General features: G+C 36.5%; 1 protein-coding gene across 1 annotated transcript; it reads left to right on the forward strand.

Annotated features, from left to right (window-relative positions):
* Positions 1-1,070: 1,070 nt before the first annotated feature.
* On the forward strand, positions 1,071-26,434 carry LOC137953235 (agamous-like MADS-box protein AP1). Its single transcript, XM_068800525.1, has 8 exons — positions 1,071-1,377; positions 23,921-23,999; positions 24,146-24,210; positions 24,283-24,382; positions 24,610-24,651; positions 24,951-24,992; positions 25,073-25,179; positions 26,039-26,434. The coding sequence occupies exons 1-8, from the start codon at positions 1,193-1,195 to the stop codon at positions 26,148-26,150; spliced, it is 732 nt and encodes a 243-aa protein (XP_068656626.1). The 5' UTR covers positions 1,071-1,192; the 3' UTR covers positions 26,151-26,434.
* The last annotated feature ends 772 nt before the right edge of the window (positions 26,435-27,206 follow it).

The raw sequence follows: 27,206 nt of genomic DNA on the forward strand, positions 1-27,206 counted from the left end.
TGGAGAATATGAATCCAATAAATACAATGGCCTTTGTTTTTTTTCTTTTAAATAAATATAATATGAAATAAATCCAATAAGATCTTATCCGATAACTAAAATGATTATAAATGATGAAATTAAATAAATAAATAAATTAAAATATTCTATTTACTTTCTACAAAGAGAAGGGACCACATTCCTTATAGTTTTATGTGAATAGTCTTTTCTTTTTGTCTCTCTATTTCTAATATTCTTCTCATGTTTTTTTTTTTAATTTTCTTAAAAAGAAATTGATCAATAGCATTATTCCACGTGTCAGACGACCCCAGTATAGATGAAACTAGGTCGGAACTTGTCCACGTCCACACGTGACTCTCAAGACCGAAACAACCCCGAGTGTGCGATTATTAACGAGCCGTTATAGAGAGAGCCGTTTTTTGCAAATGCATTTCCTTGAATGGAAATTTAATATGTGTCCCCTCCGCCTCCCCCTTTTCGTTGGAAGATACACTCACCGCCTCACCGGCTACTACGGGTCACCCCCTGCTCCCTCTTCTCCCCGTTCAGCCAACCATGTTTCTTCCTATTTACTGTTTTTGCCACTCTATACAACTAACAGTCAGAAACCATGTTTCTGCGGGACCCACAGGTTTTTTTCACTCAACACGGAAACCAAATGTCGGACCTAAACGGAAAAACCCTAATTCGGCAAACACGAAATCACCTGACAAAAACCAAACACCAGGTGGGATACATGGGAGAGTGGCAGTGTCGTTATTAGTTTCGAATGTTCAGATCCGTTACGTAATTTCGTTCCTTCCCCCCGCAATTCTCTCCCGCCGTCAAGTGCTAAAGAAACCAACAGGAACTCCACAACGCTTGTACGGATGTTCCCCTGGCAAGGGCCCCGCTGTTGCGAACTATAACGACTGTGCAGAGACGTGGCCAATGAGACATCGACAACGTAAACCTCGAAACCGGCGTGGTTTTTATCAAACCGCTTTCCCAGACATGTCTGGTTTTCGCCGCTTACTATAAATACGCAGGCGCCGGGTTCCTGTCCCTGCCTTCCTCGAACGGGATAAAAAGAGGAAACGACGCCGAAATCAATTCAATTCAAACCAGTATTTCTCTTCTTCTTTAGAGAAAGGTTTTGATCTGGTCGTTTTCGCTGTTTCTTCCGCGGAGTTTCGTTTTTGCCATTTTTGAGATGGGAAGAGGGAGAGTTCAACTGAAGAGGATCGAGAACAAGATCAACCGGCAGGTAACCTTCTCTAAGCGGAGGAACGGATTGCTCAAGAAAGCTCACGAGATCTCGGTCTTGTGCGATGCGGAAGTCGCGCTCATCGTCTTCTCCAACAGAGGGAAGCTCTTCGAGTACGCCACTGATTCCGGGTACGAAATCCTTTCTTTTTTAAATTTCTCGATTCATGTCTGCTGTTTTGGTTTCTTTTACTGCCGTTTCTCAAAACTCTTTCTACTGCTGCTCGTGGAATTTGATATGTATGGATTGTGAATTCTGGTTCCGGTCGCTGCATTTACCAAAATGGTTGAATTTTTATGAGATTGGCAGTAGGACTGTTTGATTTTCGGTAGATCCGAGAAGCTGCTCTCGCTTATATATTCTCTCCGGTTTAGGGTTAATCTTATGCTTTTTGGTGTTTTCGCTTATATGGGAAGACATGTATAGACTAGGGTGGAGTGGAGATCGGCGCTGGTTCGGACCTTTCTTGATACCTCTGGACTTATGAATGGCTACGCTTCTTTCTCAACAGAAACAAAAAAAAAAAAAAAAAAAAAAAGTATGGTCTTCTATTTCTGAATATTCTTTTGTTCTAGCAAAGATATTTTCCGTTGTTTAGTGTACATATTTTTTGTTCTTCGTAGGGGACCACGTCAATCCCAAAGATTCTCAAGCTTCCAGTTATCGTTCTCAGCAGCTTTTTTCAGTTTTCTTTGTCCTCAAAATAAATTTACGTATATTTTGCCGCCATTGCATGGAAGATGTCAGCTGTGATTTTTCAACCCCCCCGACATCGCTTTTCTCTAATCTTCCAGTTTGGCGATAGTCTTACACTATATGTGGTAGGTTCACATTAGTTTTACGTCGATCGCCACTACTTGCCGGAATTTCTCATACCCTTTTTGGAGTTACCTTTTAACTCGCTTTCTTCCCTTTCTTTGCTGCCGGAAGGCCGTGCACCTGTTAAGCTCGCCGGCGTCATCCGTACCAAATGTGGTTTCTCACGTTAGCTTGAGCCGTATCGTATCAGGGTCTTAGATGATGTATTCGGGACACTGCACTCCTACGGAAGCCAGCCTTTTCAGTTGCATGCGCTCTAGTACTATTAAATGCTTTTCAGCTTTATATAGATCTGTTTCTCATTTTGTACGGTATCCAGGACTAATTTTTAGGTTTTTTTTTTCAATCTTTCCTATGTTTTTGTTGGTTTCTTCCTCTCTTTATTATTCTTTTATGAATCCTATCGTCCCTGTAGAATCTCTCGGGTACTTAGTCTCTCTTCTTTTCACTTTTACTGTATTACATTAGTCTTTCACTTTTACTGTATTACATATTTGTAGTTACAGTTTTACATATAATAATAACATCCGCTCGTTGCCAAAAAATATAACCGTCGGCTAGTAGCCTATGGAAGAGATTCGGCCTGTTTCATTTTCTTCCTTAAGCTCCCATCTGTCTAGACGGTTTTAGACAGATAAGCGAGATTAGCTAGTGTGGAATATCAAACTGAAATAAAAAAGACAATAATGTATGTGAGCTTCTGTGTCTCCATCTTATTCTTGTGTCTCTTTCTGTTCAACTCTAATTCATGAAAAAGCATATTTGCTATGATGATTCCTTCTCTGGAGTCGTGAACTTATTTAAGATTCCCAGAAGTACTTCTGTGCCTGCAGGAGAAATGGACCTTATAGAAACCGTGATTTTATAACTTGAAACCATTGTATGATTAACAAACTGTGTTTGTCAAATTAAAACGGTCAAGTTCCTTGGATGGCAGCTCTGGTTGTTTCTGAACTACTTCTATGGAAATCCAGAACTATTTATCAGATTTATATGAGGTGTACCCTATTCCACTGTTTCAAGAATCCATTTGGAGATATCCTCTTCCGTTATTAAACGGTCAAAATACATTGTCAAAGTTAACCCTTTTTGCTATATGAGCACTTTTGGAGCTGAAGTGGGGTTTGCGTGACGTCGTTCTTTCCGAACCGTGTAATGGATAACATTTAGCCCGTTGGCCGTAACGTTATTTCTTTACTCAGAAAGGGAGAGTCTGGATACTTCCGCTTTGAGATTTTTACTTCAACATGATCTGCTGGTCCAAAGTATATGGGCAAGCAAATCAGAGAAGCATAGTTCGTTGTAAAGTGACTTTTTGCCCGACAGGAACAAGGAGTTATTTTAGTAGATTTTTGGCAAATAAGGTTGACAAAATTTTAGCTGCCACATAGAGAACATATGTGTAGACTCCGAATGGGAAGCACATGACCGAATATGTTTTAGTTATGACCGAATATGTTTTAGTTATGACCTCAAAGGTGGCCATTTTGCCCTCACCATAGACAAAACTTTTAGGATACCATAATGTATGAATAGTAGCAAGTAATGAAGGTAGAAATTAGATAAACTTTGCAAGTAATGAAGTTCGAGATTAGATGAACTTAATAAGAATTACCCTTCTTACTATGCACTTAATGGAAATATATTATGGTTGTAAACTTATTCTTTATCAGGGTCTGTTTGTATCAATGAGAAAACATACAAAAAAAGATTAAGACCTTTTTTTATTTGACCAAGATATTTTTGTGTTTGTGTCATTTTTTGGGATGAAAATATTTCTGCTTGATAGCTTTTGCTGTTCAAAAATGTTAAAGAGGACAGAAAATGGGGTTACTAATTGCCCCATTAGGATCTGATGGGCAAAATAAACCAAGAAGTATTAAAATAGTTCTCATCTCTCGACTCTTAATTTTAGCTTTTTATTATTTATAAACTTTTATTTGTCTAGTGTATTTAAGAATATTACAATTAATTTTCCATTATTTCTTATAGCAGCACAAACACAAGAAAATCGTTCAAATAGAATTTTTTCTGATAAATTTTTTTATGAAAATTGCTCAAAGGAAAATTATTTTTTTTGTCTTTGTTTCTGTATTGCTGCACAATGGTCCATTAAATTTGATTAAAAACTATTCAAATGTTTTAATAAAATGTATTGTAAAAGAATTTAAATATCTTAGGAAACTAGTCATCTACAAACTATTAGATATTCATTCCAAATTCAATAAAATAATAAGAATATTTTTCCACGTAATTTTTTAAAAATTAAAATGAAAATTTTGGTTCATATACATCGCTTAAATAATTTCTCTAATAAATTTTTAAATATATAATTTTAATTTATTTTAAATATAATCCATAAAAGTATTTCTTGTTTTTTTATTTTTCAATTTTTTAAGAAAATGAGAATAGTGGATTCATTAAGATAAACTCTTGAAGGAGAAAAGTAAAATTCTACAATTAAAATGCTTTAGAAGAGAAAAATCAAGAAAAAAAACAAAAACAAAAATCAAATGGGAAAGGAGGTGTCAACAACGAGATGTTGGGTTATCTTGTTCTTAGCCAATGCAATCAACAAAAGTTGACACTTCTAGGAGTATGTAACGCTTAACCTATGACCAAAGGTTAAATTTAGTTGGCTCACTAGAGAAGGGATCTAGCTATGTGCATGACAATAGTGTGATTAAGATAAATGGCCAATACTTTTCAAATTCTTGATGAGTGAGCTACAAAATTGGAAAGTTTCATGTAGTTAGGTAGCTTATAGAGAACACGATGCATGGTCACTTCACCTATGGAACTTTTTGTGTACTTTCAAAGGTTTGTCTATTCCTTTCTTTCTATATGCTCCTTATGATGGCAATAAAAGATAGCATTCAAAAAACAATTCATGATTTTCTCCCATGATATGGAGGTTGTTGCTCAAGTAGGATTTATAAACAATGCGAGGAACATATATTGTCGAACTTCTTTGAGTACAATACAAAAAGATAGGTAGGGTTCGTACTTGAATTATGGGAAGAAGAGAAAAGAAAAAGGAAAAAAAAAAAGAGTTATGTTTTGGTTGCCCTACTCAAACTTTTAGCTCCAATTAAGTAGTTGTATTACATCCCTAAGGTTAACCCTAGATGTAACTTGACGACCATTTTATCCTTAAAAAATAAATTTTCTCCCGCTATATCTTGCATATAGGTGTGATAATGGTTTGAGTTAACATAAACCTTTTGTTAAGGTTTTTTAACTTTTGTCTCTATTTAAACTTATTTTACTTAATCCTTATGTGTGTAAATTTATCCTTTTAATTAAGTCAAAGTGTAAGGACAATCTTACAATTTATGCTTAAGCATAATGATCAAAGTATAAGCAAAAACAACCACATAAAAAGAACACTCAGGATTTCTAGGTGGTTCACAATCCTTCAATGAATTGCTAGTCTAGCCCCCAAAATGTTTTTATCACCTTCAGGATCCACTAAGTTTGAGTTACCCTATAACATCTATAGCAAATCGCCTCTTAGGCCAATTGCCATGCTGCCCACATAAAGACTTATGCTACTCAATTGACCATAACAACTAATTTACAATAACTCACCCTTACTTAGACTTATAATACTTAACTAGGCATATTAACATAAACCCATGAAAGGATTTTCCAACCAGCTCACTAGGGTACACAAGCCTGAACCCACACAGAGAATTTTAGCAGCTCACTAGCCACACCAGTCTAGACTCATAAGGGAATTTTTATCACCGCCTGCCTGCACAAAGCCAACTACTAATTCTCAACTACAATGGCTGCTCTTAAGCTCTTCAGAAAATAGTTTTGCCCATGTTGAAACCAGTGCGCTAAAAGGCTCGAACCTTTTAGGAAAGCAACCCCACGGATCTTATACAAGGACTGGCTCGGTCGATATAAACACAAATTCCAACACTCCCCTGCACGGAAAAACCCGTGGACAAATTCATCGAAAAAAATCGGGACAAACTCCTGGAAAAACCCAGGACAAATTCACCAGAAATACCTGGGACAAAATTCGGTGGGAGCGGGACTCGAACTCGGGACCAACCTGCTCTGATACCATGTTGAAACCAGTGCGCTAAAAGGCTCGAACCTTTTAGGAAAGCAACCCCACGGATCTTATACAAGGACTAGCCTGGTTGATGTAAACACAAATTCCAACAACCCACTAAGGCTTGACCCAAATTGCAAGGATTACTTGTTTACAATGCAACCTAATGTAAATTACTTCTCAATAGGCCAGTTGATTTGACAAACAAAACATAAACAAATAAGTATGCTGATCCTAAGTACCTACTAATGTAATCAACAATTTAAAATAACCTTTAATGACTTGATTTGAAAATGTAAACAACTAATATAGTTCGTAATGACTTGTGTAAAATCATAAGATTGAAGTTTGAGAAGGCAAAAATTGAGATAAAAGAAAGAGAAAAGAGAGGGGTAAGCAGCTAGAGAGTTGCATTGAGTTTAGGGCTTAGAATTTGAGCCCTCTTTTTTTTTTTGCTTCACATAAGTGATAGTGATACAAAATAACAACATTGCCTCTCATTATAATATCCCTCATAACTTCCTAAGTACATCTTATAATTAAATGAAAATTGAAACATAGCCTTATACTATGAAGCCTAATTTACTTCAACCCTTGTGAGAAATTTACACTTATAGAGAATGATTAAACTACTCTTATATGTGTATTTTAACACTCTTCTTCAAACTGAGAGATAAATATTTAACAAACCACCTTGTCACTAAAAGCCAAATGTTCACGTTTTCTAAAGGATTTAGTAAATACATCTCCAAGTTGTTCGCATGACTTCACATATGGTACAATTTTCCCTTGCATGACAACATCTCTAAAAAAAATAACAATCTACCTAAATTTCTTTAGTCCTTTTATGGAAGATTAGATTATCGGTTATAAAGATTGCTACCTGATTGTCACATTACATAACCAAGGCTATGTAATGTAAAACTTGAATTCAGAAAGGACAAATTTCACCCACATAAGTTCACTCATTGTGTGAGTTATTACCCTACATTCTGCTTCAACATTGGATCGGGCCACTATTGCTTGTTTATTACTCTTCCAACTCATAAGATTACCTCTTGCAGAGCAACAATATCCAATGGTGGACCTTCTAATCCATTTCACATCTTGTATATTTTGCATTAGAGTATCCCAAAACATCAATCTTCCCAAGAGGAGTGTACAAACAGACTTTTCTTAGGAGCATCTTTCAAATACTTATGAATTCTATGGGTGGCTTTTAAGTGTATTTTCCTTTGATTTTCTATGAATTGACTAACAACGCCCACTGCAAATGATATATTTGGTCTCGTACTGGTAGCATAGATTAACTTTTCCACTAGGCTTTTATACTATGTCTTATCCTTAAGTTTAGGACTCCAAGGATCATAAAGACTAGTATTAACTTCCATGGGAGCATCCATTGGGCATGCCCCCATGAGACCATACTTTTTTAGTGTATCTAAAATAAACTTCCTTTGAGATAAAGCAATACCTTGCTTACTTCGAACCACTTCGATACCAAAAAAAAATAAAAAAAATAGTTGCTCTAAATCCTTTATTTGAAATTGTGTTGCCAAATAAATTTTGACTTACTTGATTCCTTCAGAGTCACTTTCTGATAACACAATATCATCTACATATACCTTTAGAACAACAATCTCAAATTGTCTTTTCAACACAAACATGGAATGATCATAGTAACTTCTCAAAAATCCAAATTTCATGACCACATTGATAAAAATTTTAAACCACACTCTAGGACTTTGTTTAAGTCCACAAATAGCCTTCCACAACCTATAAACTTTTCCCGCCCCCCTCCTTAAATCACCATACAAGAAGGTATTTTTAATGTCAAGTTGATATAGTGGCCAACATTTGTTCAAAATGCAAATGGAGGTAAGCTCACAATTGAAGAAAATGTGTCAAACACATCAATGCCAAAAACTTGAGTGTAACCCTTGGCCACCAATCAAGCTGCGTATCTTTTAATAGTGCTATCAACTTTATATTTAATGAAATATGCCCAACGATATCCCGCAACAGCAGCCCCTATAGGAGGATCACACATATTCCATGTACCTCTAGATACCAAAGTATCCATCACCTCATCTATAACTTATTTCCACTTTGGTGAAGCCATAGCATCGTATATTGATCTAGGTATAGGAATCATAGACAACAATAAGACATGATTTATAGGAAGGTGACAATGAATCAAAGGAAACATATTTAGATATGGGATGAAAAGTACACGACCATTTACCTTTCTAGAGACCAATCAATAAATCTAAAAATTTGAGTGAACTAAATTAGTAGACAAAGAGGAAGACAATTGGTCTAGAGTAGGGGGTTCATGAACTGTAATATCATGAACCAGTGGAGCTTCCAATAAGTGGCAAGATTGTCGGCCTTTCACTTGTGGTGGTTGTGGAAACTTGCAATTGGGGCATCCATGACAGCTATAGGAAAAAGACTATCTACAAAGGAATTTGATATTGGTTTAGTAATTAGAGGACACTATATGGGTATTTTCAAAAAATGTCACATCAATAGAAATGCTTGTCTTGTGCTTAACAAGATCATAGCATTTATAATCTTTTTGAGTATGTAAATAACCCAAAAAATTATGTTTAACAAAACGAAGGGATAATTGATTAGCAAAGTTTCCAAACAGATGAACAAAGCATGCAGGAAGACACAAGGAAACACATCAAGAGTTTTCAATTTGATTTCAAAACTATAGAACATTTCCATGTAACATCAAAGAGTTTACAATGTGATTTCAAAAACTGTAGAACCTTTCCATGTAACATACAAAGTTAAAACTGCATCACCCTAAAAGGAATTGGGGATAGTCATTTGAATGGCAAGGTACGAGCAACTTCAAACAAGTGCCCTATTTTTTTTTAGCAACCCTATTTTGTTGAGGGGTATATATGCAGGAAGTTTGATGAGTTATACAATAAGAACAACAAAATGAAGTAGACTTGTGATTGAGAAATTCAAGTCCATTATCTGTATGAAAAATATGAACATTGGCACTAAAATGTTTTGTATTCCATTGAAATATTACATGAATACAACAAAGATTGCTAACGTCTCCCTCAAGAGATACATGTGTATCTCTACTAAAATCATCCATAAAAAAGTACTTGAAAATAAAAAAACTAAGGACTCAACAAGGTCCCCAAGCATCAAAATGAACTAATTTAGAACTCGAGAACTATGACTAATACTGGCTGGAAAACTCACTCGATGATGTTTCTCAAGTTGACATGAGTCACATTCAAAAGTAAGATTAGTTGGCAACGAAGGAAAAAACTGATGAGGCTTAGTTGGTGATGGATCTCCTAAATGTAGGTGCCAAAGATATGGAGAATCTTTAGTTGTAAGAGCCACTACCTTAGACACATCATCCAAAAAGTAGAGACCCCCTTTCTCATGTCTTGAATCAATCATCCTCATTTTATGCAAATTCTATAGGGGTCGAATCATCTCATAGGTTCGACTCCTCTTGCTCAAATGGTTGTGAAACATCCTATGTGTGTTCTACACCTCCCAATGGATTCTACACCTCTCATTGGATTCTACTCTTCCTAGTGAGTTTTACTCCTATTGGGTTCTATTCATTTTTTTAAATTTTTTTTATCTTTACGCGGCTCCTTTGCTCTCTCTATCATAACAAGGGTAGGAATCCTTCAATTGGGGTCTACTCATTTTGCACTTTTTTCACTATATGTTTGACTCCTTTTTCTTTTCGCTTCAAGGCTTTCATCTTTTTTATTGACGTGTTTTACTTGTATGTATGAGTTTAACTCCTTTGACCTTTGACACTTCAATTCTCCACCTAAAGTGGTTTACTTCTTCCAATGTGGTCATCTGCTTTTGCCCATTTTACTCTGCTTACCTTTTATAAGAAAGTTGTTTGCAAAAAAAAATTAAAAAAAAATAAAAAAAATAAAAAAATCCTTCTTTCCCTTATTCAATTAAACGGTGTTGTTGGGTTGATTGGATGAAGTGTTTTCTTGTATGAACTGCTTGCTTCCCTTTTATATGGACCTTGGGATGGACCATGACTAATCGAACAAATACACATCATTAGTAACTTGAGAGTTTGTTATCATCAAAATTATCTTAATGAGGATCTTGAGACCATTAAGCCTAAACTTGACCATTTATTAAACAAGTGTAAAATGTAGACTAATATCAACCCCTTTTGGCTCAGGTTTTGTTTGTGTTAATTCACTTAAATATTTAAAAATTAAAATAAATTAAAAATATGTAACTATATAAAATTAAATAGAATAGATTTTATAAAAGAAATTGTTAGTCAACACACCGTTTTAAGTAGTAAAAAATAAAGAACATATGACCTAATTTAAATATGTTTTACTAGACCATTTTGATCCAAATTTTATTTTTTTAATCAATTAAAGTATGATGCATTGGGTCTTTGTGTCACACCCGAACCCAACTCGTTTAGAAAGCATGTTAGGTGAACATACCAGTGCCCAACCCATTTATAATTTAGATTGGTTTTGGGTCAAATAGTGACAATTTCGGATCGGATTATTGTGTTGGGTCAAAATTTCCCACCCATACTTGCTTACACTCGAATTACATCAATACCCTTATAAAAGACATAAATACTCTACTAATATAGTGCCTAACATTTCACCCCTTAGAAGAACCTATCCTTGAGGTTCAACTATTGTTATTGCTTGTGTTATCCACTATCTCTAGATGTTTGTTTCCAATTGAGAATCAAGGTTATTCATGTTTTAGGCCACTATTGGTAAGTGAGAAGAGATGTTCTTGAGGAGTCAATTGATATGTGTCTAGATTTCAGCAAGAGAATGGAATCTGATGGGTTGGTGAACTCTTAAAACATAGTGTTTGGTGTCAATCCTAGTCTGCCTTGACCTCGGCCAAATTGTTCCTTTTGTTAGTATAAACTTGTGTGTAACAATTGACTATAAAGCCCTTACATGCATATGCATACTAATTTAAAGTCTTCTACTAAAACATCAAAAAAAACAAAAAAAAAAACTACATATAACTGATTGTCTAACATCAAAATGAAGTGTATAGTTCTACTTCAGTTGAGAGAACCTTGTCCTCAAGGTTCTAATAATCTCGATATGGAGAATGTCATTGTTTTTTATGAAATGTGATTTTATTGAGAGAGCAAAGAGGAGCTCACTCCTAACAACAAGGCATTGCAAGGAGGCTCCTTGCTTGGCTAAATCATCAGCCACAAAATTTGTTGATCTCAAAATGAGTGACCAAAAACAGTAAAAAAAATTGACAATATCCAAAATTTCCAAAAAGGCATCCCAATGGCGGAAGCATTCTCACACCAACCAATCACCACCTTGGAGTCTCCCTCAATCATGATGGCCTCGGATCAATGATCGCGAAAAACACAAAGCCCATTAAGAAGGTTTTGAAGCTCGGCCGTCGTGGAGTCCATAATACCGAGAGGGCCGGAGAAGGAGACAAATTGGTTCCCAATAGAATCACGAATCACGCCGCCGAAACCCGCTAAGCCAGGGTTACCGAAAGAAGATCCGTCAAAATTCAACTTAAGGACACTAGCAGGTGGTGGGTCCACTCACAAACAACGGGGAGATTCGAAGAAGTGTGGAGTTGGGAAAGGCACCTCTCCAATTATTTCTGATGGAAGATCATGAGAAGGGGGTAAATGCTTTTTGAGAGTGAAGCCAACTAGCAATATTACTTGAGATGGTTTCAATGACTCTATCTTGAGTGCTGAATTTGGCATTGAATCTCCCTTGATTGTGCTCTAGCCAAAAGACCCCAAGGGATGAATGCGGAGAGGGCAGAGATCATCAATTTTCCAAGACCAGGGACAAGAGTCCCTATAAGCATCCGGCAGGCGGCAGCCAAGTCTTATGGTAAGTAGAGATGGAGCCCAATTCTGCTAATAATCAACGTCCAAATCCCCCAAGAGAAAAGGCACAAGAGAAACAGGCGGCTAAAAGTTTCTTCATTTGCATGTAAGAAAGGGCAAATGGGGTCTCACTGTTGCAGCATCAATGTCAGATGGAATGCTAGAAACTTCAATAGTCTCCAGCAAGTTGGAACTTTGATTCAGTATGGTGCTTAGTAACTTGTTGTGTCCAATGAACACTGCTTGATGCCATCTCTTCTAACTTGGGTGCTTTGATCGGATGGTGATCTTGTCCCTCCATATGCGAATAAGTGGCGTTTAGACACAAGTACTCCCACAAGTGATTCAATAGCAAGCTCAAAATCCCCCTCTTGTAGCCCTACAATTTGTCAATGAAGTGATTGCCTCTCTTGGGGAAATTCAAAGAAAGGCTCAGTAAAATTCCAGTGGATGGTCCTAAAGAGTATGGAACCAGTCTGAGCACCTCATATGTCCCCTGAACCATTACTATGTAAAAATTAGCGAGTCTTGAGATACCCAAAACACCTAAAAGCTCTAGTTGGCTCATGTTTGAACAATAGAGATATTGTTCTTTTCCCAACATCACATAGAAGGAGACCCTTGTCTACACCAAATCAAGTTGTTCTACCACTATCTAATAACTCTACCACTTCATTGTTCTTGATAGTACCAATAAGCTTTGTGTCCAAGGATTAGAGTAAGGTTTGTGTAGCTTGGTATGGTCCTCCACTTCATCCCAATTGGTTGTTTCCTTTGGCTTGTCATAAAGCAATAAAGGAAAAGTCTACCATCAATGTCTTGAGGGTAAAATTCTCATCAAAATCAAAGCATAATCAATTCTCTGGTATGTTGTCCACCTCCTTCACTTAGACTCAATGTTGGTTTCTGCTCTTTGTGGTAGCTTAAATCCAACATCTTTTATGACTGAATTGTTGGTTGTGCAGGAATGGAAGTGGTCTTGGTCATTCCCATGTTCTGAAGGAATTAATGTTTTCCTCCTATATGTTCACCAACCTTCTCCGCCTTAGTTTTTAGGAGTGAAAGAGGTAACTTCTATGGCCAACTCCACTTTTTGCTCCTCTTGTGTTGTGATAATAAAAATGTTGCTTGACTTTCTTGATCCAAGATATATGCTAATCCTAGCATGGGTGTATCTTGGTTTTTGGACCACGCCTTGAGCCAATTTCCAAGACTATAAACTTAGCTTCAAATGGTTGAGCCAAGGTGTCTAAATTTACATGGACCCCCTTGAACACCTCATCTAACTTATCAAAACATGTGGCCAAGTATTTAAGGTAGTGCATTTTATGTTTGTCATTTGGGTTTTTTATCGAACACCTAATATGCCTATATGTGCACTCACACCAAAAAAAAAAAAACTTTGGGAAGGCATGCAAATCCCCTAAAACAAAAAAATATAGAAATATTAACCTCAAGCTCTTCCTTCGATAAATCCACTAGTATCCACAATCACTAATTGTCTACTTTGACTCCAATTGATAGGTACCCAAATTTCAACAACTTTGAATCATGAAATTCTCCCTTGAATAGAAGAGGAAACATGTAATGGAGGAGAGAGAGAGAGGGAGAGAGAGAATTGAATTGGATGGGTTGGTTCCAATTTGGGAAGGAACTGAAACTCTAAAATACAGTGTTTGGTCTCAATTTTAGTCTGCCTTGAACTAGGCCAACTATTTCTTTTATTAGCTCTAGTGGACATAGCGTTGTTACGAAAATAACTTGTTATCGAGTAGTCCTCTCCTTCCATTTCATACCTTCTCCCACAATTTTTATATTATAAATAATAATTTGTTAAACTTTGAGTTTATTTTTCAATGCAACAAAAAAATTAATGGTTTATGAAGAAAAATCGGCATTTAAAGCAGCAAAGTTTGGGCAATAGACAGGTTATGAGTGGAAGTAGGAAGTTTCAACCTTCAAACAACTTTTGCCATATAACCTTTGAACAACCTTTGCCATGTTTCTAAACCAACAACTTTCACCATATAACATGACTTTATATAGCATAATATTTCTCGAAAGAAATATGGGTGGGTCTATTTTCTAATATAAAAACACTTCATTAATTTAATGTTCGCAAAGAAAATAGAATTCAAAAGAAGCAAAGGTCATCTTGATCACAGTTTCCAAGCCACCGAATAAGAATTTTTCTAATCCATCCATGCTTATGTGAAATGCACTATGGAGATGGGTGACCTAATTGTTGCTCGTTTTGACAAATCTAGTTCCTAAATTGCTGCGACCAATGAAAAAGCATCCAAAATAGATAAAAGAACTCTCTAAAATTGAGGCAACTATGAGAGATGTCCAACTGGCCTTGAAGGAGTTCATCCTACAGCCTTGGTTTGATGCTACAATAGGCCAGCCATCTATTCTAATAAACAACAAAGTGCCTGTATTTGTTTCTTCCGTAGAGCCAGCCACACCTCACGTTGTCATCTTCCACGGTGCAACTTTCTTTTAGGTCTCCCTCTTGACTCCTATTATTCCCACTATAGTGAACCATAGCTACCCTTCCCATGCAAGCCCTCTTCCCCACACCACATATAAAACCTAGCTCTGGCCATACAAACCCTAACACGCCTAAGCACACCCTCAACCAGTGTGATATAGAAATCGTGGGATGTTGGTGATTTCCAATTGAGAAGTTAGGTAAGTGGCTTCAAATATTTGCTCATCGTGTCGATTGTTTGACATTTGAACTTGCTTTGTTGCTGACAACGAGTGAAGTTATGGTTGACATGAACCCTACTTTCTTGCAAAATCTCTTTTACCTTGGCTTTGAAGTTATACAAGGCTTGCTTAGGGTAGCTATAGTCAGGCTATAGTAGCTAGAGGGGACCCAAGGTTGGGATTATTTGAGGTCGAAGCAATTTAAGTTGTCTATCTAGAGACTTTGCGAGGGGCTGAGGTGATTTGAGCTAATGAAGTATAACTTTTTAGTTGCATACAACTTGCGTCCCATTGGACCTTTGTTTTTTTAAGTTGACTTCTCCCTATAGATAGTGTTGGATAAATATAACTTAGAGAACTTGAATAATACTTAATAAACCCAAGTAATAAATAATAACTGGTGCCGACACGTACTTTTTTACCGAATTGCTTCTCCATTCACAAAGTAAATAAATTACATAATACCTTATTCACTGTCTTTGAAAGATATTTGCCTTTTACAGTGCATCGGATGATGGCAATCTCTCCCCATGATACAGTGAATCTTATGCCTTCTTAGACGTGCACAATACTAAGATGGACTCATAAACTCAATAGGACTCTGACTGCTCAAACCAGATCAATTGGAGGTATTTTCCTCCTTTTCTCTCGAGAACACTTTGAACTTTCTCTAGAATAAGAACCCTTTTCTTTCTTTTAGAGCACTTTTGGAGTGCACATTTTCTTCTCTCTTTTTCTCACATTTTGTAGCACTATTTATAGAGCTTTCTACCCACTAAAGGAATTTTTTTCCCTTGAAATCCAAAATGATTTGATTGATCAGATCTATAACTGTTTTATTTGACGGTTCAGATTTGTAACACCTGATCTGACCATTCAGATATGTAATTGCATGATCCAATGGTTCAAATCAATAACCACTTGATTAAACAACTCATAACAATAACGCCTTATATGGCCATTCAAATTTGTAACTGAATAATTTCATGGTTAAGATTTTTACTACCAATTTAATGGTCAGATCTTTAAATATTTTCGTCAAATAGCTATGATCCTTATCCATCCCAACGTTTGGATAGTTCTGGTCCTTGGCCTTACACATGTCACAGGGACCCACAAATACACAGTGTGTGCATGCATACATGCCCGATCATGTGGGAGACCACACACATGCGCACTGTCAAACACTGTCAAACGCCTAGCAACTTCCTAGGAGGTCACCCATCCTAGGACTACTCTCACCCAGGCTCGCTTAACTTCAGAGTTCTTAATCCAATACCTAACTAATACATCCTAGGACTACTCTCACCCAGGCTCGCTTAACTTCAGAGTTCTTAATCCAATACCTAACTAATACAACCCGAAAAGACTAACTGTTTAAGGTGCGAAAAGCCAAGTACCTAACCCATTAGTGGACTGGAACCACCTACCTCTGATACCCACCCCGCCTATTCTGGAGCCGTCTCTCACGGGATTCGAACGACGGACCTGGCGTGCCCAATTCTGATACCATGTCAAACGCCTAGCAACTTCCCAGGAGGTCACCCATCCTAGGACTATTCTCGCCCAGGCTCGCTTAACTTCAGAGTTCTTAGTCAGATACCTAGCCAATACAACCCGAAAAGACTAGCCGTTTAAGGTGCGGAAAGCCAAGTACCTAACCCATCAGTAGACCGAAACCACCTAGCTCTGACACGCACATGGGTGCCTCACATGCATGCACATGTGTCTCATATAATTAATGAAGAGAGAGATGTGTAGTGGCTTATAAACCTCAAAGTTCCCATTGCTAGAGAGTAAGGCATAGGCTCTTTTTCTAGTGTGCGTGCCTTTTCAATGTTAAGAACACCCATCATAAAGATCAAATCAACAAGTCATTTTTTTATATTAAAAAGTAGACTCATTAAGCTTTCTTTTGAAATATAATCACTCTTGATTGTGAAAATTCTCAGATGATTGAAACTTTTTTTTGGTCCCTTGTGACATTCTTTGACTCAACCTTCTTTCCTTTTAATGTTGATTTCTCTTTATAGAAAACGCAAAATAGAAGCTATTCATTGCATTGGAAAATGGTCTTGTAGGGCTTTCCATCAAGTTAACTAATATTGAAAAATTCATAGAAACAAAGCAATTTGTGGTTCACAAAAAAATATCTTTCAGCAACTCTAAGACATGTTAGAAAAGTAGACCTTCTCATCTTTCGAGGACCAAATAGCTCTGCATCCAATTTTTTTTGCAACTTTCTTCATTTAGAAGAAGAGACAGATAGAGTGAGTTCATACTTAAGTTTTGGCAAGAAAACACAAAGAAAATGAAACAAAAATGAGTTAGGTTTTTCCCTTCTCGAAATTTAGCTTCTAATTAATAGTTGTATTACATCTCTAAGATTAACTTAATTTACTATTTAGTATGAACTAAAATAATTTCCTTTATATCCTAAGTATATCCCAAGACATCAATACTCTTATAAAAAGAAAAAAAACTAATTCTTCTATGAAGTAAGATAGTGCCCAATAACATAGTTGCAATCAAACTTAAGTAAGACGATATTTCAATTTTTTTAAGAGAATAAATGATTTACATTTTTAGATTGTCCCCTATTGAATTATAGGTTTGATCTTCAACTATTCTCCCACTAATTTACAATTGGTGAGAATGTTTAGTTACCAACCAATAAGCCAAAACTCCAAAGTTGATGGAATGTAGAAAGCGAGACCTTCAAACCTATCTCATACTAAGTTGGCCCAACTCGGTGCCCATATCCGAGCTTAGCCCTATAAGACAAATAACCTATCTCATACTAAGTTGGCCCAACTCGGTGCCCATATCCGAGCTTAGCCCTATAAGACAAATAACTATTTATCATGCTTCTGTGTTGACATCCATGGTGACCCACTTTATGATGGTTTTTCCTTTGGACCAGGGAGCTTCCTTCACCTTTTTACCGCTCTCACTCTATCCCCATATAACCTTTTCCATGTTTCACCCCCTTTGGGATTCCCGAACATGTGAGATGATGTGTGCTCTTACACTAATATTAGGAACCTAACAAATATATCATATATTAGGCTGACTCAAACCAGTGTCCATATCCTAGGTTGGATCTCATAGGACCATAATAGAGAACTGAGTATTTTGTACATTTTACACCAAGCGAAGTGCTTATTTTTGGATTGTGGGCATTTTCCAATCAATGGTAGATGGTGTTTCATACTTAAGGGTATGGCCTCATATACGACCATATTAAGAAGGGCCGGTGGAAGTGACTCACTGGACTATGGAGGGGTTGAGGCAATGTGAGGAGGCATCGAGTCAACTCGTAAAGGCTGGAGTTGACTTGATAATTATTGAGTGGGCATTTTTATGATTGTAATTGGTTGAGCAGAGGTACCTACATCTTGTGCACTGTGCTCAAAATGTCTGTGATTCGTCAAAAGTGATATGTCAAAAATGTTAATGTGTTTACAGGGAACGTTGAAACATATATATCCCTTTGAAGCAGGTCATAGCCAACAAAAGGCAAGGAATGACCTTGGGGGAAGTTAATCCCTTTGATGAGACCCAAAATGGACCAAAACAAAAGATCCATACATTCAAAGGTAGTGATAAGAATGTACCTCTCCGTAAAGTAATTCATACAAAGAAGTCCTTGAGACAATGATGAAGGAAATTTATTTATATTATAGACGACTGTACCATAAGCCTTAGTCCTCAGGTTCTTGGAGATAGTACTACTCAACAACAAAGCCAAACCCATTTTAGTAGTATATTTTGTTTGGGGTATATGCACCTGAACATTGATGGTGATTGCCCTCGTTATGTGACTAAGATCAAAATTTAGTGAACAAAATTCTCCACCACCAGACACTAATATACATTAATACAAATTGATTGTAAGATCCATGAACTATGGGTGTCAAAAGTGTGGAAATGAAAGTTTAGCATGTTTAGATAGTTGGCAAATATGACAAATATATGATTGTGAAGACAAATAAAATTTATTCCCAAATTGTTTAGAAACAGTAGAAGGAGCACAATGGCCCAACAAATAATACCATAAATAATGAGAATTTGATGATAATTTAGGTAACGACATGATGTCAACCACAAAACATGAGTAAATAAAACGTAGATCAAGGACCGGAAGCGTTCTGAACGAAGCAATTGTCTTCAAAGAGATAAGGACCCTAGCCTATTCTCCTTGATCAAGATTTCCTTTTGTAGACTGTCCTTCAAGAAAATAGAAGACAGTAAATAAACATTTGGCATTAAGAGACCGGTTGAACTAAGACAATGAACAAATTAAAGTGAAAACTGGGAACAAAGTAGACATTTTTAAATTCTGAAGGACCAACTAGAGAACTAATTAACATATTTTCCCTGTGGATGATGGGATGATAACAACCATCCCTAGTAATGACACATCCATGACCATGATAATGGGAAAGAATAGAAAACTTACCAAGGTCATTGGCCACATGTTGGGCAACACCACTATCCACTATCCAACCTTTATCTGGTGCTTTGTTGAGTTGCATGCCAAAAAATTCTGCAGCCAAAGCAGAAATGTCAATCAAATTCAAAGAATCGTTCTTTAATCCTCGAATGTAATCCTATATTGACCAGAATTTTTTTGCAACATGACCCATCTTGCCATAGTATTGACACGGCACACTCTTATCTGAATTATTGAAATTGTTCTGGTGAGCACTTTTGTTACCATTGGATCGTCCTCAGCTACTAAACCTCTAATTATTTGAGCTTCCCCGACTAGAATTCTATTGAGTAGACTAAGAAGTCATTGGAGCAGACTTACAAGGTATAGCGAACTTGCTCTTGAAGAGAAACTATTTTTGTTGTAGCCCCAAAGGAAGCAATGAATCAAAACTCAATAGTTGTAATTGTGCTATAAGTGCCTAAATAAAGTTCAAATACTCCTCTCCTAATCCAAGAAGAATGTAAGGAACTTTGTCATGAGAGGAGATCATTTCTCCAACAATTTGTAGTTGAGTGCATATACCCTGCACCTAATTGTAAAACTCAGTAACATATTTGTCCCCTTAGAACTCTATAATTGCTTCTTTAACTTAAAAATTTCAAGCATCAGTCCAAATGAAATAACTCTGCCTCAATGCTTGTCATAGCTTATAGACACTATCAATTTCTATCACTTGAGAGAGAATTTCGAGGGTTAGAGTCGCTTTGGCCCAGCCTAGAACCTATATATCCTTCAATACCCAACTCTTAAACTCAGGATAATCATGATAAGAACCCTACTTGTGAGAAGTCCTTATCTTTTCTAAAAGTGAAAGGAAGATTTGAAAGAAAGATTAAGATTAAGAGGGTTAGAATAAGAGAGAAGGAAAGAAGAGAGGAGAAAAGTAACGGAAGAGAGGGAGATAGAGAGAGAGCTAGAAGGAAAAGAGAGAAGAAGAGAGGTGAAACGAGGGAGAGGTGCTAGGCACAAATTTGAGAGGGGAAAGAGATTTGGAAAAGGCTTGATTGATTTCTGCCTTCCGCTAACACCCCTATTTTATAGCATTATTTTGGAAACTCCTTAATCAACTAGGATTACATAACTGAAGGAGAGACTTTAGGAAATTGATAGGATTAAATCAATCTAAGAAAGGTTATAATAATTGAAAGACTACATCCTTTAAATATAAATATAATTTAGTAGGACCTTATCTTACTAAGAAGAGAGGGCATTTTTCCTTTTTGCATTCAAGCTCCGCACCCTTTGTTTCCTGGAGGTGACACTTTCTATTTTGTGGTGGCTTCTCTCTTCTACTTCTCTTCTTCTCATGTTTCTTTGGGGGTAATTTTTGGTTTCTATCATTCCACCCCTCTTGAATATCAACCTTGTCATCAAGGTTGAAAGTCGAAGAATCGTAGAAGGAATTCATTTTCACATGTCTACTGTGGCTCCCCCTAGATTTTCTAAAAAAACAAAATCAAATTAACACTTTTACCTTTAAGGTGGTGCCCCTTAGACTTTTTAAAAATAAATACCCCCAAATTATAATTATACCCTTGGCTTGGTACATGTGTTGAGTTACATAAATTTGGGTTTTATCATTATACTCATCTTGGAAGATCAACCTTGCCCTCAAGGTTGAGGTACTAAGAAAGCGTAGTAAGAACTTGACTTCAATCTCCCAAGTTGCATACTTCTTATTAAGTTTGTTTTACTTCTTCATTATTTACTAGTCATGCCAACCCTAACACGTGAGTGTCTCCTAACACCAAAAAAGTTTATATACAACTCATAAACTCAAGAGAGATTCACCTCTTGTGCATATAAGGATTCTAGAGATAACCACATAGCCTTTGTTGTCTCATAATTCATTACCTGGTTTCTAAGAGTAGAATCAATAATAGTGACAATCCAGGTCATAACCTGATTGTCCTTTGTCTCTCAATCATCATCTGGAGGCATTGGGAGATCATCTCGGATAAAATTCAACTTTTTTCTACCCTTAAGATACATATTGACAGACTTTGCCTACTTAAGATAATTATACCTTATCAACTTTTTTGAAGTAATCACGATGGTATCATTTCCATCAAACCCGGAATTTCCTTTAGCTAGGGTATAAACTTCTCTTGTCTCAACCATAATACTGATATATGATCACACAATAAGCTTCCAGGCAATTTTCAGATTTAACACCAAAGTGGGCCTCACTCACAATATTAGGGTTAAGGCACAAAAATAGGATATACGCACTTCAACAATCCAATAACCACCAATTCACTGCTATTTCATCTAATATCATGCAATAGTAGTTGCAATTAAGGTTGATATCATCAATTGGGTGATGATGAAGGTATTCAACACAGGGTTGGGTGATGCAAATCTAAAAGAAAAACAATTAGGAACCCAATTAGGGTGATCAAAGTATAAAGAATCGTTCAATAATTCATAAAGACCAGTAACCCTAAGGTTATGGTAGAGAAAGGGAGAAAAAAACTTAACTTTGATGAACTAGCATAAAAAAAACCTGTATTTTTCCTCTTTCAACCAAGTTGTCCTCTTCAAAAATGGCAAGAATCTGCAATAGAATGCTCCTATCAACGATCTACAACTCGGATACCATGTAAAAATCAAGATTTGGGTGGAAGAGTAGAAAATTGTGAAAAAAATGACAAAAGAGAAGAGCTTTCTGAAGAGTCTGAATGGCATCCTTGGGAACTGTGCACAAATTCCCAAAGACCTTAAAATAAGTGTTTTGAGTTATAAATTATAAAAATACCCCTATACACTTAATACTTTAATCTCCTTATGTCTCCCTATCTATATATCCTATGTAGATAAAAATTTAACCAATGATATAATTTAACATGTAAAACAAGATTACATAAAGAAAATTAAACACTGAAGTGGCAAAATAATCAAAATACCCATGGAGGGTAAAATGACCAAAATACCCTTAGATGTATTTTCTAGCAAAAACGTTTGTAGAATGAGGTAAATCAAGAGAATGGGACTGATATGCTGTGGATAACATTTAGTAATAGTTCTCTTTAGAGAAAGTACTAATTTGTTGCCTCACTACACTTTTTTGCCCACTCTAAATGGCAACATATAAACCCCCTAGCATGTGACTTAAGTAAGCACTTTGCAGATATAATTATTTGTTGCAAAAAAATCATGCAGTGAAAGAGAAGTAGATTGAAGTCAGTGTTTAAGTAACAAAAATTTAGGCTTAGATGCTCTCTTCAATCTATAGTGAGGAACATTAGTTGAGGCAAGTGAGTGTTGTTAGTTAATTTAATTCCGTATGAGTTTAGTGAGAACTTGGCACAAGAGTAGGTACATGCACTGGTATAGGTTCATGAGGTGGTGGATGCTCGAGGACGGTGATTTCACTCCTAGTCCACAACCTCAGGCTTTCTTCTTTCTTCTTTTTTCCTTTTCCTTCTCCTCTCTCCCTTACCTCTTTCCTCTTTATTGTTTACGCTTCTCTTCTTCTCTGGAAAAGCCGAACGAATCTGGTACTGGATGCAATGGAGGGACGGTGGAGAAGCTGAAGCAGGTGAGAAGGTGATAATTGGCAATACAAGTGAAGATACGAGTCTGGCAATGGTAAATTTTAATTTCCTTCCGCCTCATGGTAGAGGGTTTGGGATTGTTATTAACCTTGTGACCATATGGATTCACATGGGCATTGGTATGTTGTTAATTCTTTATTGACTGATATACGTAAATTTTGTGGCTCCACCCTAGCCATCAGTGGTGGGCGTTCCGTTAATAATTTCCAACTTCAGCCATGACATAGAACAAAATTAGTGCTTTATAGGCTAAACAAGATCTTTATGTGTTTAAAACAAGTGAAGCTTGTACAGTTTATAAATACGTAGAGTTTGTGTTTCTGTTTTTATGTTTAATACTTGAGTTTCTGTTAAGGTTCTGCAAAGTTAGTCAAGTTGTGGGGGTGTTATATTTTGTACCTTTCTCAGTGTTGAATAAAAGATGGTAGCAAAAATAAAAAATGAAAAACTGGACTCCAATGTAAGGTTGATTACTGGACTGTCCTTCCAACCTGCTTTTTTTCGAATATTTCTGTTTCCTGATTTTATAAATCGAGACTTGATCAATAAGTGCCTTGTCATTACATATAATATCAAATATTTGGCGTGAGATCTCTGTCATGTGGGTATGCAGGAAAACAGTTAGTTTATCGTTCCTGAAGCATATCGCATCTGCAGAATTAACAATTTGAATAGTGCCAAGAGAAATATAGTTGTTTAACTCTTCACTGAGGCCTTCTAGGGGTGAATGCATCTTTGTTATTCAACTTTGCCACCACTAGAGCTCCGGAACAACTCTAGGGAATAGTTCTGGTGATATTGATGCACAGGTCTGTTCCGCTAGTTGTCTGGCATATTGCTCATGTAGTTCCGTTCTGCTCAACTATTAGCCATGTTGGTTGAAATAATGGTCAGTTTCTTAACTAAACGAGAAGATGTGTTAATGTTGAACTCCATTGTCGCTTCAAGCTGATTCTCGTGGAAAGGGATTGGCCTACGCTGCAGCTCTAAATTCTACAAACTAATTTCTCTCTATATCTTACTTTTTCTTTTGGAACATTTTCCTGAGGTGAATGAATATATTAAGACAATGTTTAAGTTTGCAGCACCGTTTTAACTTTAGAGTTTCAATATCTGACAGTATGGCCAGGATTCTGGAACGATACGAGAGATACTCGTATACCGAGCGAGAATTTACTGCAACAGATCCTGAATCCGAGGTATGCTGAAGTAACTCTCTCTTATTTTTCACTTCTCACTCCCCCCACCCTCTCTCCGGCTAAAGCCATAATAAGATACCAAAAAGAGATTGTTTCTTTATATGAATCAAAACATGAAAATTTCCTCCTTCTTGCTTGCTTTGAAGGGAGGTTGGTATCTGGAATATGGCAAACTCAAAGCTAGAGTTGAGGCTCTACAAAGAAGCCATAGGTAATGCAAAAACATTTATGGGGTCTGAGTTGCCACATACCCTCAAGAATACTGAACGATTATGTAATGCAGGCACTATATGGGTGAGGACCTTGATTCATTAAGTCTAAAAGAACTTCAGTATCTGGAGCAACAGCTTGATACTGCTTTGAAGCATGTAAGATCTCAAAAGGTAAATGAGCCATCTTCATCGGCCTATGCTCAGCATTAGTCAATGAGTTGCAGAGTGCATTCCTGCTTTTAACATACCTCCGATGCATCCAAATATCATCAAAAGCAGCAGTCACTTATTTCATTTTAAGGCTGCTGTTAAGCTATACCTTGAACAGAGGAATTTGTTATTAGAAGATATAATTTAGCTAGTTAACGAATTTTGCTGAACTATTTTTTTTCTTGCAGAACCAGCTCATGTATGATTCTATTGCTGAGCTTCAGAAAAAGGTCTGACTCTAAGATATGTTTCTCTTCTAGTAATTTATAGCTTGGGTTTCTCTGTTTGCTATTTGGATTCAATTTTGGTTTGCTAATATGTGTGCAAGCTTATCCATTCACAATGGTATTAGTTCGCTGTTGCATTGTCTAAGTTGATATGTTATCTTTCTCTTCTTGTTCTAATCCCTTTCTTCACTATGTCTTGGTCAGTGGCACGATTCCTTTTTTTTATGTTTAGTTATGATGTGCTTTTATGTGTGTATAATATGTTTATGCATAGTTGATTCAAGAGGTGATATTGAACGCAGGAGAAGACCCTGCGAGAGCAGAACAACATGCTTGAGAAAAAGGTACTGCAATTCGGATTACTTTTACTTGCACGAGTAGTATTTGAATCACATCAACTGTAGTAACTAATAATTGGAAACAGCTTCAAGAGAAGGAGAAGGCCAGGGCTCAATGGGATCAACAAAATCAACATCAAACTTCTTCACCACCCTTCCTGCTTTCAAGGCCGCTACCAACGCTGAACATCGGGTACTCTCTCTGCTGCATAGGATAGATACCAGTTTTTAGCAGAATCTCACTATAAACTATAAGAAAAGATTCTTATCGAAGACTGAAATTTAGTTAGAGAAACAACAGCCACCAGCAAGACAAACAGAGTACTACCACTCTCAATCTCAGCTATACACATAGTATGGACTGAACAAATAGTTGGGGAATCCGAGTAGTTCAAAGCAATAAGATGAACTTTGCATAATAGGAAAATCTAAGCTTCAGCCACATTAGTTATTTATGGAAGTTGCTGTAGCTAGTAGAAATCTCTTATCAGTAAACTCTGCGTAGTAGAAGGAAGCATAATAGGAAAATCTAAGCTTCAGCCACATTAGTTATTTATGGAAGTTGCTGTAGCTAGTAGAAATCTCTTATCAGTAAACTCTGCGTAGTAGAAGGAGACATGATGACAGGCTTTAGATACCATATTCAAGTGACATACTTTTAACTGGACACGAAATGGAGGGTCGTATGTAATTTAGGTAATTTTCCTGGCACGAAGCGTTTAAACATGATTGACAGAGTTGGTTATTGTGTTTTTCTTTCATTTTTTATTTTTTTTTTAATTTTTTTAATGGTGAAAGCTAATCAGCTATATGATTAGCAGAATGATTTACATGAAGCAAACAACTTGATGCCACCGTTTTACTCTCACTCTATCCATCACTTTGATGAGTCAGTGGTTGATTTGCCTCTATATTTTTCATTGAACCTATTGTTGACTACATATTGTCCCTGTATTATTAAGAAATGAAGACCCTTGAACCATTATTAAGAAAGGAGCTACCTAGGTTTCTTCTGCCGGACATGAACAAATGAAAACATTTATGTGATGCAGCAACAGTTACAGCCCAGCAAGCGGCCCCGGAACTGAAGAGGAAAGCGCCAGATCCCGCCCACAAAGCAACATCATCTTGCCAGCTTGGTTGCTGCGGCATGGGAACGCATAGCCTGGACATCGTAATTACATTGTTTTCTTTCAATTGAAAAAGGAAGAAAAAAGCCTTGCACGCATGGAAATTGTAATGAAAATGTGTCTGAATTAATATATTTGTCGCCGTCCTTTGAATGCAAAGCTAATGTATGAACACATTCTTCATTTCCTGCAACGTGAGATGGAGCCATGCTTCTCGTTGCGACGTTTGCATATGGAGTGACTTTCTTTGTGAATCTTTGGGATAAGATAGAGTTTGGACTCAATTGTTTGTGTTGTATATGTAAATAAAGTAAGTGTTTTAGGGCCAATTTTTCTCTCTCTCTCTCTCTTTTGGTTAGCTAGGAAATGAAACAAAGCACTCAGATAGATTTTACTTACTAAAGTTGTAATCATTTAGGGTTACAAAAGAAAAGAAAAAAAGAATTTAACCATTATTATTTCTAAAAAATAGTTAGTAAAAATGATATAATTATCAAATTCTTATTTTTATGAACTATTTTTAAGAATAATAATGATCAAATTCTCATTTTCTTTTCTTTTCCGTGGGATTCCAAAGAGACACTTAAAAAGACACAAACATAAATTAGAGACTCTTTGAAAATCCACATTACAACACCAAAAATCCCACAAGAATAAAGTAATAGCTTTTATAAATCGTTAACATGCAAATGAACACAATCATGAATCAAATAAAAGCAACTAAAAATCGTTATCACCCATTATATGGAGTAAAAAGACAGCTTTACATAGACATCATGGATTGAAGAGGAAAAAAATTCCATAGAGAAAACTACATATTTCAGTTTGGTTACTACAAACCCTTAATCGACGTGACCTACATGAATCATCCTAATTAAAGTCTGAATGCTAAACTCCATGGAACACGATCACTTCATCAAAGTGGGTCCTGTAGCAGAAAGATAACGAGGGAAGAAACTATTTACCATTCAATCTCAACCACCATTACCATGCACAATGAACAACCTAAAAGCTACCAACACTTGGGCCTTATTATTGGAGAAATGTGTTTCCAGAACCATTAGTACCCTCATGTTTGTATGCTGGAAAA

This window comes from Aristolochia californica, unplaced genomic scaffold (assembly GCF_029961685.1).
Source record: "Aristolochia californica isolate CCGP_79_NKW_82.1479 unplaced genomic scaffold, dmAriCali1.0.hap1 SCAF_16, whole genome shotgun sequence".
In the NCBI taxonomy this organism is placed as follows: Eukaryota; Viridiplantae; Streptophyta; class Magnoliopsida; order Piperales; family Aristolochiaceae; genus Aristolochia; species Aristolochia californica.

Excerpts from the sequence above, each read along its gene's own strand:
- LOC137953235 (XM_068800525.1), top strand. The coding sequence starts at position 1,193 with ATGGGAAGAGGGAGAGTTCAACTGAAGAGGATCGAGAACAAGATCAAC. Across the intron at positions 24,000-24,145 it reads CAACAGATCCTGAATCCGAG|GGAGGTTGGTATCTGGAATA; the intron begins GTATGCTGAAGT and ends CTTGCTTTGAAG. Across the intron at positions 24,211-24,282 it reads GCTCTACAAAGAAGCCATAG|GCACTATATGGGTGAGGACC; the intron begins GTAATGCAAAAA and ends TATGTAATGCAG.